Raw genomic sequence first — 16177 nt, 5'->3', positions numbered from 1 at the left:
GAGAACAGTTCAAAAAGGGCTTTCTATACCAGCAAAGTTGTCTTCTAATCATATGAACTCTGCAGGAGTTCCATCACACTCACTACACACGGCAGACATTTCTGAAACTTCTCAGCTCTAATGGAATTCCTTTGGATAGTAACCAAATTGACTTCAGTCAATACAAATTGAGCTTTAAAAGCATTTTGAAGTGCATCTTCTCTTACAGTGCAGGCATACAGATGGGGCAGGGTATATCCACTCATCACAGTGCAATGCCCTGTCTATATACCCAAGCCCAAACACAAGCCATTTATCCACTCCCTTGCATCTTAAGCCTTCTTTGGCTTCTGCTGCCCAGCCAGCTTGCTGAGCAGTGTCACACTGCTGCTACAGGGAGCAATGAAGCTGTGAGGAGCTCGGCAGAGGGACTGCGAAAACCAAAGCCAGAAGGGAACAGTGCTTTGACCCAGAGCATCACTATGAGGGTATCCTCTCCCCAGTCCTCACTCCAGCTCCAACAAGCTGGGAAGCACTGCTGTGTTAGCGGGCTCTGCTTCAGAAGGGTAAGTTAGGTCAAGTGAAATGCTGTGCTAACGTAATCAGGCTGCTCTAATGCTGCATTCAGTTTGTGCTGAATTCTATCCTGTGTAGCAAGGATAACTGTCTTAGAAAACACAAATGATTTAATTATTTTTTATGTCTTCTGAGATGTAACTCTATTTTCCCCCATAAAGAACTTACAAGTCATCCTGAAAACTTTCATCACTGTGGGCAGCAGCACATGGTGCCAAGGACTGAACCCACCCTTCTCTTTAAGTGGCCTCTCTACACAAGAGGATAAAATGGGGACAATCAACACCTGCTTCAGGGGAAAACAGTGACTGTAAAATGCTGATTGGCATCTTCATGAACAACATGCCAAATGCAGGATTAGCTGCAATGTAAATGGCAGCTGTAAAGAAAGAGAGCTACGTGACCAACTCTGTCCTCTAGGGATTGAATGGGAGGAAAGAAGTGAACAATACATGACAGACATTAGTCATCTTCTGACACACTTCTACTGCATTAAGTAGTGCTGACAGAGCTCCAGAAGGATCTTTCAACCTCAAGCTCTGTACTGCTGTGATTGCTGGAGGAGTAAAACATCCTATCCTGTGTACACGAATGCCATGCAGATGTTGAAAAACTCAAATGCAAATAATTTGATGGTGAGATACATTACCTTTGGAGAAGACACTTTAACATGGACAATAATTGGTGCTAGAGATGTCTTGATAAGTTGTGCGGGGTGATTGATAGTGTCTGCATCCAGGACAACCAGCTGCAAGGACCGGGCCAGCTCAAAGATCCTTTCAATCTCACTCTGCACTTCAGCTAGAGGAGGAAAATAAAGCAATTGAAAGCCATTCAACCCCAGTGCTACTTACACAAAAATCCTAGCACGGCCTGGGTTGAAAAGGACCATAATGATCATCCAGTTTCAGCCCTCCTGCTACGTGCAGGGTCGCCAACCACCAGACCAGGCTGCCCAGAGCCACATGGAAAATACCATCACCCATTCAGTTTCACGAACTCTATACATTCTGAGATGAATTCCACACGTGAATTCATGTAATTTTCACACAATAATCTATTACTCAAGGATTTTTTGAAATTAATGTCATCTTTTGAGGCAATTCCATTGTCTGAAAACACTGCGTGCACACTACAGTTAAATGTATCTTTCTATTAACTCAAAATAAGTTCAGGCATATTTTTCAGATCTGCAAAATATCTCAGGACTCATAAGATATTTATTTTTGACAGTAATATATTTATACTTCTTAGGACTTTTTTTGTTTGCAAATTGTAGCTCTGATTTAACTTAAACAAGAATCTGTGCAAAAATTAGAACTGTGACCATACAATCTCAAAAGCACAAAGATCTGTTTATGATAAATCCTGTCAGGGTATTATTTAAAAAGACACCGATGGCAACGTTCACACCAAGGCACTTTTGTCTGCAGTAAAAGGAGGGAACACGTCAGAACTAGAAGGAAGATGATGAATCTGACCTTTCTCAACCATTCCCATGCATGTGAGTAAGTTTAAATTGATAAAGTCAGCACAGGTGAATAGTTACAATAGCTGTAATCCTGCTTGCTCTAGCCCAGGCGTTGCTCCACAGGATGCTAACTCAACACACTGTGCTCTGTGCCACTCCTCTGTCAGGAAAATTCCATCACCCATCAGAGGACGTGAAACACAGAATTACACACTAAAATGCTGTAGATGCATTCAGAACTGGGGGCGGTGCAGCCACGATCAGAGTTACAGCTGTGTCCATGTCTTACCTAAACTGGATCGTGTGTTTGACCGCTCAATTATTGCCCTCTTGCTTGGGTTATTCAGAACAGACCTCTTAGCAAGAGAAATGTCAGCTGTCACTCGGGTTATTGATATCCTATGGGCAAGAACACAGCACAAAACAAATCCACAGTCGTTACTTTTTTCCTGTGCCACGCATGATTTACAGCCACATTTCATTCCAAAGTGCAAATCCAATAAAACACCACTCATCGCATTAGAGAACAGCTAAACAGAAATGCTGAGTAATTGTACAATTATTTGCTACTGCAGACCCTTTACACAGCTCCTGCTTTTCTGCTTAATCGGCTCACGTCTCCCCATCCCACCACCCATGGATTTACACAATACCTGGCTACAAGCTAAAGCAAGTCTCAAGGCACAGAGCACGGCAGCACTCCTCCCAGGTGGCATAACCAAAGCTGGCACTGCCAGCAGGTAGGGAAGGGCCTTATTTGAACTTTGCCACTCCCATCTGAGTCACCAAATGAAGCTGCTGGCTCTGGATCTCCAGCACACAGCTCCTTGTCCAGACAGGGCTGTGCAGGGGGCTCAGGGACTTGGCTCGAGGTCAGACAGGAGAAAAGTGAGGTGAACCACAGCCGCTGTGCTGCTGAAGCCTTCCTGTGCCTTGTGTGCGGGCATTCAGGGTGCAGAACAGGGCACTGCTATTTACCTGCATCTGAGAGTTTGTTCTTCAATCAGATTATAAAACAAAGAGCACGCAATCGCCTCATGTAAAATCCAGTGAGAAGGACTGTGATGAGCTAAAGAGCCATGAGTAACAAGAAGAAAACAGGCTGAAAATGACCAGCAGCCACTGCACACAACATAAAGACAGGAGGAGCAAGCAGCAGCTCAGGTTCCAAAGAATGAATTTTATTGATTTTTTTAAGTGATTCAAACTTGAAGTCAATGGTATCAGCTTGTATGTAGCACTGAACTTTTTCATAGCTGAAATGCCTCGTGTCTGCCTAATTTAGTTGCCAACGTGTCTCACAGCAGGAAGACTTCCCTGCACCACCTCACTCCAGGCAGCAGAGCAGTGAGAGCACAGCAGCACAAGGCAAGGCGCTGATCCCCTCGGCAGCACTACATCTTCATCTCCCACACCAAGGCACTGCTGACCCACGTGGGTTCAGCCTCTGCTGAGCAGGCTCTCAAATACGGTTTAAAAAGACACTGCAGAGCAGTCGTGTCCTGGTGACTCGACACATCGCATCCCATTGCCATGGTTTCCCACCAAAAGCAATGACTGTCAGTTACCAGAGGCACACTGCAAACTGACAGGTGTGTGGCAGGAGCTGGAGGGAACATACGCAGCAGTCCTGCATCTGCCCTGATGGAAACGTGCACCAGAGCTGTGCTGAGCTGCAGCGAAACCACATCAGTCAAACTGCTCGGGAGGGGGAGAGAGTGTCCTGACAGCATGCAACAAACACAGTGAACAGAGCTGCGGGCTGCAACAGTCACTGCTTCAACTGTCAGACTTGGAATCCATCACTGCCTTTGTGGAATGTGTTAAAACCACTTCAGCTGGGCTATAAGGAGCAGGGAACAATAATTTTGCACAAAGGTTGCTTATTAAAAGCTCTGTTTAAGCTGTGAGTTATTTGAGCATCACCACCTCTGTGCTGCACCCCAAAAGGTGCTTTGAACGTAAATCCTATTCCACTTCTTCTAAACTATGGAAACTTCTTTTCATCACCAGCATTTTAGGCTTTACAAACCTTCCTTGTTGTCACAAACGTGGGGCAGCTAAACCAGTGCAGCACAAGCACCCTGCTATGCAGGTACAAGATGCTGAACACACTATGGTGAAAGAAGGGTCAAATATCCCACTGGCAGAGCACAGATCTGCAACCATGGGTGAACTTCAGGGGTGAGGAAGGGACGCCATGGACCAACCCTCTCCTCCTTACAAGGAAATGCACAAACTTGTTCCCCATCACAGCCCTTCAGGAAATATTCTTCTTGCTCCAGCTGTAGTTATAAAACACTTTTTTGTGTATCTCAGTGCTCAGCATTTCCATCTTCAAGCTTTAATTATTTCTGATTACTAACAATAGTCAAGAATTAAATTCTTGCAGATGCCAGCCTGAAGCACTGTCACTACCTCCAGTCAAATGGACTGTTTCTGCACAATTCAACATGGTACTTGCAGGTCTTGGGTGCAAGTAGTTTTATCTGAAGCGCATCCTGCTGGACAGGAGCCTGGAACTACACAAAACAAACCAGGAGCTGAGCTCTGCCCAAAGGGTTATTCACAGGTTGGCACTGCTCCCCAACACTCCCAGCTGTACTGGCACTGCATGCTTCCCACTGCAATGCTGAACAGCCAAGCCTGGAAATGCCACCTTCAAAGGTATCCTGGCACTTCCCACGTGCTCCAGTCACCTTTCATCTAGGTTTCTCCTGCAGCCCTACTCTTATGAGACACTGAGGCAAAATGATTCACTTAAATGAAGAAATCCTACGACGGACATAGCAGATAATACAAAGACACGTGCACACCTAGTGATGTATCAGCTTCAACCCACAGTCAGCTGCACTTTGCTGCTGATATCATAAATCAGTTTGGAACATGCACCCGTCTCCTTTCATTAAAAAATATCACCAAAGCATAAGTAACACGTGGAAAAAAAGCATGGAAAGGACAGCTTTCTCACCTCCCATCAAACCTGTGCTTCAGGAAGTCAAATAGAGCTTTCTGCATCATGTCTGTCACCTTCGCAGAGGTGAGGAAGATTGAGCAGAGAGGAATGACAGGGAGAAAGAGAAGTCAAAAGTAAGAAGAGGTAAGCAAAAGGTAAGGATACTGCCAACAATCAATACCTTTTGTAGGTACAATCATTTAATTACCATGCTCTTGGAAGCAGCTTTGTAACAAACACTTGCAGGTTTTCTGACTCACTCACAAAATGTGGCCCAAAGGACATCAGAGCTGTTGCTCTGCTCCTGCCTCCATCTGCTCTGAGGCATCGGAGCACACCTCATCACCTTCCAAAGCAATGCCATTCCCAGCAGGACTCAGCACATGTCAGAACCACACAGGACTCTGGGTTGAACAAATCCCTTGCTTTTTCCCCCGCAGTAACGTTATTATTACTGGCATAAGACTTCAGATACAAGATCTGTTCTGTCGGATGGCTGCTGTAGGAGCAAAACTATTCTCTGAGATGCCTACAAAGAGGAAAAAACATGTTTCTGCTCCTGTAACAGGGAGAGCATCTGAGAGATGTTCAGCCCCAACAGACATCATTTGCTTTCCTGACTGTTCCTTTCAGTACAACTCTACTGACACATAGATAGGATCTGCACCAAAGCCCCAGGCCTTTGGCAGTTTAATTCTCCCAGGTTACCTTTAAAGTGCTTCTCAGAGAATTTAGTCAGAAAAAATACCACTAAACTTTTCCATACAGGTTGCAAAGTAAGAGCAATGTGTTTCTGTTGTGTAGAACAAAATTGGGATGAAAACACCCTAACTGCAGTACCATTTATACACCTTCATGTGTTCAAGATATCAGATTTAGTATTATTTTCTAACACAAAGAGGGGGAACATACTTGTACAGAGGTATGCACTCAACAGACGGCTCCTCTCCCCACCAAACTTCAGTGCCCAGACAAATTAAGCTGTGGTGGAGCACCATCAAAACCAATGGCTGACATTTACTCCTATCACGAAACACCACCGTAAAATTAAAAGGCAGATGAAAATGCAGTACCTCATTCCTGCTTCACTAAACTACACTTCTAATCATTCTTCCTAAAAAAAAATGATGTAAGAACATTGCATTATGCTAACATTACCCTGCTGCAACCTTCTGAAAAGAGCCATTCCAATGTTTAATAATATCCTATAAAGTGCTAACAGCATTAATTAAGCTAAATGAAGCGTATCCTTGATTTTATGTTCATGTTAATTTAGATCTTAATTTGGCAAAGCACTTAACAGATGGGTAAGTTCACCGACAGGCCCTGCTAAAAGCCTCTGGTCTTTCAGCATGTGCTAAATGCTCTTTTGAATCTGCAGCAATCTTGACAAATGGGTCTCCTGTTTATCTGCACCTGTTATCACACCCACCTCCATGTTGCAGAGAGGCAAATAATTAAGAAGGGCTAAAGGTTTCCTTATATTTCAATACTGCAAGGTAATGAGAAAACAAACATGAAGAAGACACACTGAAATGACACTCACTGGTCCCCATGTTCAGTTTCAGGTGCTGCAGAACAGATATGGATGTGCTACCACAGCCCAGCTATTTTGCTTGCCAGCACTGAGCTTTGTGGGAAGACATGAAGTTTTCACAAGTGAAAACATGCGAATCACCTTACAGGGGAAATGTCTTCTAAATTTGGGTTAATTCAGCTCAAAGCACGTGCTAGTTTGACTAAAATTGTGTAGTGCACGGATGTCTGGTTGGCTAATCAGGCCAACACACCAAATGCATCAAAGGAAACCATGGGCAAGAAAATGGGAACTGACTGCAAATACTGGGACACATACCTCATAGCCTTTCAGCGATGGCCCCACTAAGACAACGGGCCTCATAGATGGCACCACGTCGTATGGGGGAATGTGTTCTGTCTGCAAGAGGAAAGCATTCCTTCAGATCATTAATCAAACTGAGAAATCTGGGAATTATGCATTCAAAATAAGGAATATAGAACGAAAGCAGAAGGGGTACTTACCACTTTTTGTTTCTGTTTTGCTAAAAGACCAAATAAGAACTTGGTTAAACACACACTGTGCATAGCAACCGTAACGCTTGCAAGCAAAACCCCACTCTGTTCTCCTTTCCTTTCACTCCACACTTCTTGCTTTCCATCAGCGCTACTTAAACTGGTCACTCATTCTGTTCTGGGCAGAGTTGCCCTTTTTCCTGAGGCTTTTTACTCCCAGTCCCTTAGCAACTACTGCATGTCTGGAAATAGATGCCTTTCTCCACCTCTGCACGTGTACTTTCAGCAGAACATCTTAATAATGCAAAGGGGGAAAACCCACAATTTTCAGACATGACTTATAAAATAGAAGTAACAGAAGTAGCAAGAGTTGCCTTAAGTAAAATTCTCCTTACCTGTGGAAGTAGGTGTGGCTCGAAACGTGCCAGAAACCATTTCTCCAAGACTTGAAGAAGAATTTCCACTTGATTTCCTGCAGTATCAGAAAGAGTACTTAGTATTCTTAGCCACATGCAGACCAACCAGCAAGGGGATGTTAGGCCAAAGCAGTGTTCTGCCCTCACTTTCCTGCCAGCTCTCTCTGGAGTAGGACTGTTTAATGGCAAAACCATTCCATGCATCTCCTGGACACAGCTGTAACATTTGGGATACTGTAACTAATAGCAGCAGTTCTCATCATTCAAGGACCTAAAAACCTCTTTAGGTTTGGTCTGTGTTAACACTTCTGGGTCTGTTTACTATGTAAAATCTCAATGTTGTCCTATTTTACAGTATTTCTCCTGTTTCAGAGCGGGTTTTATTCCCAGTATTCTCTGCAGGTGAGATTAGATTGTTGCAGTGGAGTCACGTCCACTCACACCAGCAGAGAACTCTTCAGCTAATGTTATGTACAAATCATTATCCTGAGCAGCTCCTGCACGTGATACCCCTCCTTCCATGCACTGAAATACACTGGTTCCTGTGAACCCCTCTCAGAAACTGTAAAATCAATTTGAAATAAAGCTCAGTTCGTGCTGCTCAATCACTCCAAAAATCACCTCCTTAGACGGCTTACACTTGAGATGATTCCCAACCTTGATTAACTGCATTAATTCCCTGACAGCGCTACACAGGTGAAATCATGCTTCCCTTTCTGCTCACTATCAGGCCTAGAATCATTTGGCTCACCCTTCTTTTCCCTCCTCCACTACAGTTTTTTGTTCCTTCTTATCTACATTTCAATTTCAATTAGTGGGAATAATGTAGTAGTAGCAAAATAATCTCCCCGCTCCCAAGAGAGAAGAGTTAGTCATTATTCAGCCTACAGAAGAGAGAGACTTCAATATCCAAACTGAGACCACGAGCAACAAGTTTTACTCCCCAGTCCTGCACACAAGCCTGTATTCTCCCAGGCCTTGCTATCTCCAGATGCAGCAGTGTGTAGAGGTAGAAGGGCCAGGCTGGAAGATGAAGAGGAAAGGAAGTCGAATGCAAAACTCATCTCTATGACATCTGAAAAGTCTGGTTTGGGCAAAAATGGAGAGGGGAAAAAAGAAGAAAAATCCCACAACCTTGCCAATATGAGAGAGCACCAAAGGTTTGACTCAGAGCCCATGGGGACACAACTCTCTCTCCCTTCAGAAACTTTGAGTGTTACCACTCATAATGTATAACTTCTCTTTTCTAAAGCCAAGACACATTTTTTCCTTCTCACAGCCAACATCTAATATGCCTACCCTCTGCAAGCACATCTTTTCGCTTGGAATCCCAAATCAAACACTCATTCATACATACTGCAATAAAAAAGAATCAAGTGACCTTTGAAAGATATTGTCCAGTGTCAGAAAAGATTTTAAATTATTTTAAAAGGTTACAGCATCCTTACCCTCCATGGAAACGTCCTCTCTTCTGTTCCTGCTGGATGCGGATATTCTCCAGTCTAAGCGGGCTTGGAATGAAACCAATTTCACAGCCCTCCTTCACCAGCCTCCCTATCCACCAGTCATTATTGTATTTCTGGAACACAGAAAGGTTTCTGGCCTTGCTTCATATCCAGAACTCCCTATTATCTTATGTGCAATCCTCAACTCCGTACCGGCTGATAAAACAGGACTCGAACTGAAGTCTGAACAGCGGACAGTCTGAGTAAATTTCAGTGAAGGTAACTGTCTTTGAACTGCTCCAAAACATCCTGCTGTGACTTCTCCTCTGATATCACAACTTTGGGGCTGAGGGTGATGGAGATGCAAGGAGCATGAGCTGTTTCTGATGAACAGGTTTAAACCAGGCTGGAGGGGGGCTCTGGACAACCCGGACCAGTGGGAGGCATCCCTGGCCATGGCAGGGGGATGGAACTGAATGGGCTTTAAGGACCCTTCTAACCCAAACCACTCTGTGATGCCATGACTCTCAAATCAGAGCCATCTGAGGATTAACTATTTGATTTTGGTTCCAAACGTGTGGCTTGAACATGGGAACTTTTCTTCTACTAGCAAGACGTGGAGTTCTGAATGACACCTCTAGACAAGAGATCAGCATCAGGGTTATGCTGAGAATAACTGAACAGCACAACTGATAACAATGCAGTAAGGGAAGCAGGGCTATTTGCAGTAGATCATTACCTTCCATAAGCTATTCTCTGCATTCAGCACGTGGGAGGACTACAATTCATTCCTACTGGTTGCCATGCCCATAATGTCTTCCATATTGTCAGTAGCTGTTGCACTTCTCTGAAGTAAGCATGTAACGTATAGTCTTGTAGGTGACACAGGAGACATGCAGGACACACTCTCAATATAGCAACTCATCAGTTACTGCTGATGTTTCATCTCATCAGCAGGGCGACCTGACTTCTACCTGGTTTGGTGTCATTCTAAAATCTGGATCTAATCTAAATCATGGTTATTCCTGTCCAGGGAAACCCATCAGATCACTGGAAAATGAATTCTGCAAAGCCTTTTTCCATGAACCATTCCCCAAATCGTACTGAGTTACAGCTTCAGGCAGGCTGAAGGCTTCAGCGTTAACAAAGAAATGCTGAAACCCTAGCAGGGCAGGTGAACACCTGTAAGCCAGATGGTTTATGCATGGAGGGAGTGTGATCCTGGCCATTTGTGACACACCTCATGAAAAATGTACAGGGCAGCACGAACAGGAGCTTAGCACATTCAAGGCTGGACAATGAATGCAGCCACATGCTGGGAAACCAAGAGCAAATACTGTGCTAATGCTGATGCACAGAGCTACCTGAACAGCTGCAACGTGCAAACGAGAAAGACAGCATGCCAGGTATGGTACACTCCTGGTGTGAAAGGGAACATGTCAGGGAAGGCAGTGAGAAGTGATCTCTGCTGTAATGAGTGCAGCTGTTTGCAGCCAGCTCTGCTCTGAGTGCAGCAAAGGACATTTTCCTGATGGGAGAAAGTTTCAAGATGGGTTCAGGAAGGAGAGCTCAGGTGTGGTGCTAGACAGAAAGGAGCACATTCCTGGGCATGCAGCACAGGGGAAAAGCAACTCTACACAGAGAGAGGCAGAGTCAGACTTCACAGTGCTCTGCTTCCTCAACATGGGCTTAAAGACTGTTCCACATCAATATAATAAAAAAAAAAACAAACACAATCACACTAAACAATACAGTGAAACCAACTAAAAATAAAATAATGCTTTTTTTTAAAAAAAAAATCAAACTTCCATCTGTTTCCAGCAAACTTAGAAAAGGGAACATGCAAATCAACTGCCTATCCTGTGCCCAGGGACAAAGAACTTCAAGCACAACTCCCCCATTCTACCACCAATCTCTGTCTCCAGAGATGAAGCAGCAGGTGTTTCCCTCCCAAATATGCTCAGACTCAGGGAGATGAGAGCTTTGAAGCAACGATGGGCTAACATTCAAAGAAAGGGAAAAATTAATACTGAACACCCAAAAATAAACACACGGAACACAGAGATTAAAAAAACATATTTGCAAGCAGCAAGTCTAAAAACAAATCTACAAAACAACAGGAGTTTATGCAAATTTGAAGGGCTCACTTCAGATAACTAATTGCAGAAAATATGCTCAACATGCAATAAAAGTATTTTCCTCTACAAAAGCCATATTCAGGGCTTGTTTATTCCCATTCCTTTCTCCTTATTTTAACATATTTTTGTCCTGCAGCCTCGTCAGCATTTTCTTTCATTCTTCTCTTATTCTGCCTCGTTCCCCCACAAGCCTTCCACAAAGACCAGGTGTAAACTGCTGCTACTTAACGCCCTGACCAACAGAACCCCTTTGTGTTACATCAGATCCATCACAAACTTGATTTCAACTGTGGAAAGAACAAAGTGTCATCACAGCACCACTAATCCCATGTGTGTGCTGTACTTTCCTGTTCCTGCTCGGTTGTCCGTTCTCAGTTTTCTCCAGTTCAGACATGACTGCTCCAACTGCAGCCCCTGGCTTCTTAAAGGGAATAACTGCCACACGTTTTTACCTCTTTAATGTGTAGGAAGTCCTTCGCATCAAAAGAGATGGCAGTGCTTGGGACAGGGACATCTTCATCCAGTGCTCCACAGTAACTCACATTGGTCTTAACAGCAAATGCTACTGGTTTGGACTGCAAACAGAAACACACATTATGAACAGTGGAAACTTTTCTGAATCAGGAATTAATTTTCTGTATCAAATTGCCAAAAATTTAGTGGAGGGTATTTGCCAAATACATCAAAATTCAGACCTGATAGTTTCACACAACTAGTGAAACAGAGAGTTCAGTTCCCTAAAGAAGACCCCCATTTACAATACAAGAATATTTACAATATTTTCCCCCCAATTTTGGTTGCAGGAAATTTCACTTGATTGTCAACATACTTCAAAAGATGCCATCACCATTAGAAATCAACAGTTTGAATCTTAACACCAGGCAAATGACAAATGCCCCATAACCAGTTGCTACTACAGTTTAAAAGAAAGCACCTTTGCCCTTTCAAGCTGTATCGCTGCTTGCTGCTCTCTCTCCTGGCGGATTGCTTCCCTATCTTCTTCCAAAGACACATCAGAGTCTGAGGGTCTGCTTGTGTACGAATCTGCTGAGCCCTGGAAGGAAAATCACATTGCTAAGAACAAACCTCAGAAACAGAACCCCCAGCCCAAGTCAGATACAGATGCTTTTAAAATATGCTAATACCTTTCCTAATTCTACCTGGTGGGTTTATTTATTACATATTGCTCCTAGCACAAGGCTCTGCAGAACTTAGCAGAGAAATATATGGCTTTACTGTAACCAAAGATAACAAAAGAAAAATCTCTCTCCACTTCCAAAGAATGCCTCTGCTACCTTACTGACAGCCATGCAGTCACATCCAGCTCGGTTGCAGCACTGTACAAACACCTTTATAGATTTCAAACCCTGTTTGACAACCTCAGGAGTGGCAGGGGTTAGGTCACATCAGACACAATTAAGGTATCACAGGGCTTGTTAGAGCCAGCCCTCCCTGTAAATGCAGCATCATTGTGCAGCACTTCCCTCCCTGCTGCGCGCTGCCACTCACACACAGCACCGTTCTTTTCTTCAAGAGCAGAAAAGTGGCAAAATCACACTATTAAAAGCTACTCCAACAGGGCAACACAAAGGCTGTACAACGCTATGAAGGAAAACCAGCACAATGAAGCAGAATGTAACAGTGCGTTGGGAGGAATAAGGCATGACCTGCAGGGTGGGCTCCTTCCACACAGCATCCTGAGCATGGCGTGCCACGTGCTTCAGTGTGTGTAGAGCCAAATGCAGCCTTTCCAACCTGAGATTTTCTGTGGTTCTATGAACAAATCATTCCCAAGTCATCGCATTTCTAGCAACAGACTGAAGATACACATCTTTCTCTCTACAAAGCTCTGAAGTTTTTCTTTCTACCTTTGTTCCAAAGAACCATGGCAGCATTACGTCTTTCAAATGGTTGTTTTTGCTTTTTCCCTTAAATTGCTTTATATCCTGCAGCACAGAGACATACTTTCTATGTAACCTACCGTAACAGTCAGTCCCCTTATCATCCATATAAACAGAATCCCAGATCACAGAATGGCCTGGGTTGGAAGGGAACTCAAAGATCATCAGTCTCCAACCCCGTCCACCACAGGCAGGGTCACCAACCTCTGCATTTATACCACACCAGGCACATTCTCTTAAATATAGATGGGGGCCCCTATCAGTTGGCAGTGACCCACTGCCACCACAAACTCCCAGTGCAGCCCTACAGCCCAGTAAGGGGCACTGCTGCCTTCCCCCACCAAAGGGGAAAGCTGCTAGCAGGAGACTGCATCTATATGGCCGAATACGGCAGGCCTAAAATGACAGCCTGCTCTCCATACATTGTTCAAAGTAATTAGAGCAAAACGAAAGGCAGGGCTGGAGTTGCAGGGCCAGGCACAGCACTGCACGAGAGCAGCGAACGCTCACCACTGAATGCACTGAGGATGCAAAACCCCTGCTAGTGCTCACCACTGCCTTTCTTACCATATAGGCAACAAAGCTTCAGCAGCAGCTAAAAGAGAGAAGGGAAAGTAATCACAGCCTTTGAATAATAAATCAGGAAGTGTAATAATAAATACAGATGAGAAACAGCAGCCAGGGGGCTGCTTTCCAAAACACCTCCGAGTGCTGCCCAGCACTGCAAGAGGAGCACAGGTCTGTGGGGAGTCCACCAGGGACTTCCTGGGAAGGGATGCCTATGCCGGATACACATTTTCCCATGCTGGCTTTGAGAGGTTTCTGGCTGAGCACTGACCTATTTTAAGCTGTCAGAACAAAGTAGCCTTTGCCAAAGTAGCTGCTGCTGCTGCTACTTGAGACTATACGGAAAAAAGCAACGCATCTTGTATTTGAGCTTTGTTTTCTGGTGCAGGTACAGCACCAACAGCAGCAAGGTGGGCTGACAGCCCACATCTGTAGAAACTGCAACAGATGTGATGGCACCAAAGCCTCAGATGCCTCCATGCCCTTAGGGAAGTGTGACTGCCTGACCTATGCATTGAGAACCAAACTGCACCGGGTGCCTACACCAGAGTGAAAGAACAGAGGGGAGAAGGTACTTCCATTTCTCTGTACACTGAAACTTTAATCTGAAAGATCCTCTTTATTTCTTTATTCCTCTGCTGCTTACAATGGCAAGCTGCTTATTTGGGCATACAGCATGCATCCATGACTCCATATTCATCCGTAAGACTGGAGGGCCAATTATCACAGCCACATAACCTTGGCCCCACGATCCCCCAAGAGAGAGAGAGCAACCCTGGGAAGGAGCAGTGCATGCAGTGCCTCCAAGGGCCAACGGGGCTGAAAAGCTGCTGGCAAAGAAAAGAATGAAAGAAAAGACCGACTTTCAGCTGTTAGGGTTTCAGAAAATAGCATATTTTTATTTCAGTGAGGTTGCAAATAATTTTTTTTCCAAGTGCCAGAAATAGACAGATCTGAATTGCTCTCCATCCAGCCGTAAATTGTAACACTCTGTCACATAGCTTCTGCAATTAAAGCATCAATCCGTTAGAAGCTCCAGTCAGCCGATGACAAGTGGTTTCTTCTGAAAAGATTTAGGGTGCTACAGAGCCCATCTTAACCAGAAAGCATTTCTGAAACCGTGCCCTGATTGGAGATGGCTTCTGCCTCAGCCCTTAGCAGCATCCTCTAGCTGCAGGCATCCTGCAGGGGAAGAGCCATGTGAGCTTGCAAAGGATGCCCCTGCCCAGGAACAAGCAGATGCTGAGCACACATGGCAGGCACAACAAAGCTCAGCCAAGGCTGCAGAGCAGAGCAAGGAGCCAGGGGGGCTGAACCAGACGTCACTTCATGTTGTTATGCTGCTGGAGACCTTGACCAAAACTTGCTGGTAGACACTCAAGCACAGTGGGAGCTTATGAGAATATTACTGCACAAAACAAGACCGCTGTCCAGATGGTTTCTATTGGAACGAGGATGAACACAGCTTGCACAGCAGAATGCAACTTTCCCCTCCACGCTACTTTTTGTTGGCATGTTCCTGTTTGTGGGATCCTGGGGACAGCCAACAGTGGGACAGTGCACTGCAACAAGTTGGCTTCTTAATTAATTACAAGTAAAGCTTACATTTGCAGGCAGATGTGAAAGTATGGATACCTGTCCAGTGCTGCAGCTCCCACATATCCCAGGGGAGAGCAATGACACAGTCATTGGGCTTCTTGCATTCTGTTTGCTTGCTTGTTCACATTTGCCTTGCTACCAAAGAAATCGAAAGCATCAGAAGTGGACCTCTGGGTAGAATCCTGAGGTGTCACTCTGTATCCACATCTTCCACACCTCTGCCACTCTCATAGCCCAGGGAAGCAGGGCAGTGCTGCATTCAGGGCTGGAGAATCTCCTAGTGCTCTTGCAGGAACTGTTGGTTTATTATCATCATTATTTTTAATAATCCCAATAAAACGTCATCATTTACATCCCCTTCTTCAATAAAGAGCCAACGCGGCCCACTCAGATTGCAGCATGGTTTAGACATCAGAACTGCTCAGAAAGAAAGGTATATCTTAAAGGTGACTAACTCCAGAGCAGAGCTCTGCCATGGGCCAGAGACATTTTGACCATGATGCTGTCAGAATGCAATGGAGAAACATCCACCATCGCTTAAAGGACTGAAGACTATTTTTCTAAATATATTTCTTCTCAGCAAAATGCATCCCACAGGGCAGCATTTCCCACCTGCCAGGAATTCCTCAGTTGGGAACATTAATCCTCTTCAATCCCAACGGACTGAGCAAGAGTTGGGTAACTGGGAAAAATGAGGTATTCCAGGGCAGGAAATGGTATCTCTGAGATTTAGAAAGGCAAATAAGTCCTCAAGTATTCCTAACAACATAACTTCTCATTTGCTTTTAAACAGAAATCAAAGAACAGCATCCTGCTCTCAGCAAGGAGGGGACGGCTGTGACATTCAGTGCCATCAAAAGAAAACCAACAGCTACAAACAGAAGTGCAGCTTTGGGATACTCAAGGGGAAAATGGGGAACTCAATGGGGAACTCAAGGCTGTGATGGGAGAAGTCAAATCCCACTTTGCTCCGAGCACATGCTGCACTCACCCCTTCCTAGAGGAACCGAAGAGCAAATCGACCCTGCAACACCAGCCCTGCAACACCAGCCCTGCAACACCAGCCCTGCAACACCAGCCCTGCAACACCAGCCCTGC

General features: G+C 44.7%; 1 protein-coding gene across 5 annotated transcripts in view; it reads right to left on the bottom strand.

Moving 5' to 3' along the window:
* The window catches only part of CACNB4 (calcium voltage-gated channel auxiliary subunit beta 4), a 44511-nt gene that overhangs the window by 12231 nt on the left and 16103 nt on the right, over positions 1-16177 (bottom strand). For 4 of the 5 annotated variants that reach the window (XR_006180291.1, XR_006180292.1, XR_006180293.1 and 1 more), the window contains exons 2-10: positions 11947-12066; positions 11465-11587; positions 8878-9008; positions 7409-7485; positions 7023-7042; positions 6838-6918; positions 4998-5056; positions 2316-2425; positions 1205-1356 (exon numbers count right to left, since the gene is read on the bottom strand). Coding sequence is in view for 2 of the 5 variants with exons in the window: in XM_042877678.1 (XP_042733612.1) it covers positions 1205-1356; positions 2316-2425; positions 4998-5056; positions 6838-6918; positions 7023-7042; positions 7409-7485; positions 8878-9008; positions 11465-11587; positions 11947-12066 (873 nt within the window). In the remaining 3 variants the exon portion in view is untranslated. Of the gene's footprint in view, positions 1-1204; positions 1357-2315; positions 2426-4997; positions 5057-6837; positions 6919-7022; positions 7043-7408; positions 7486-8877; positions 9009-11464; positions 11588-11946; positions 12067-16177 lie in introns of those variants that run through there. The other variant, XM_042877679.1, reaches the window with a different exon arrangement.

This window comes from Lagopus leucura, unplaced genomic scaffold, assembly GCF_019238085.1.
Source record: "Lagopus leucura isolate 7727_CA_CO unplaced genomic scaffold, USGS_WTPT01 Super-Scaffold_100019, whole genome shotgun sequence".
Taxonomy (NCBI): domain Eukaryota; kingdom Metazoa; phylum Chordata; class Aves; order Galliformes; family Phasianidae; genus Lagopus; species Lagopus leucura.
The sequence above is the reverse complement of the archived record's forward strand: the minus strand, read 5'-3'. Positions and strand labels throughout refer to the sequence as shown.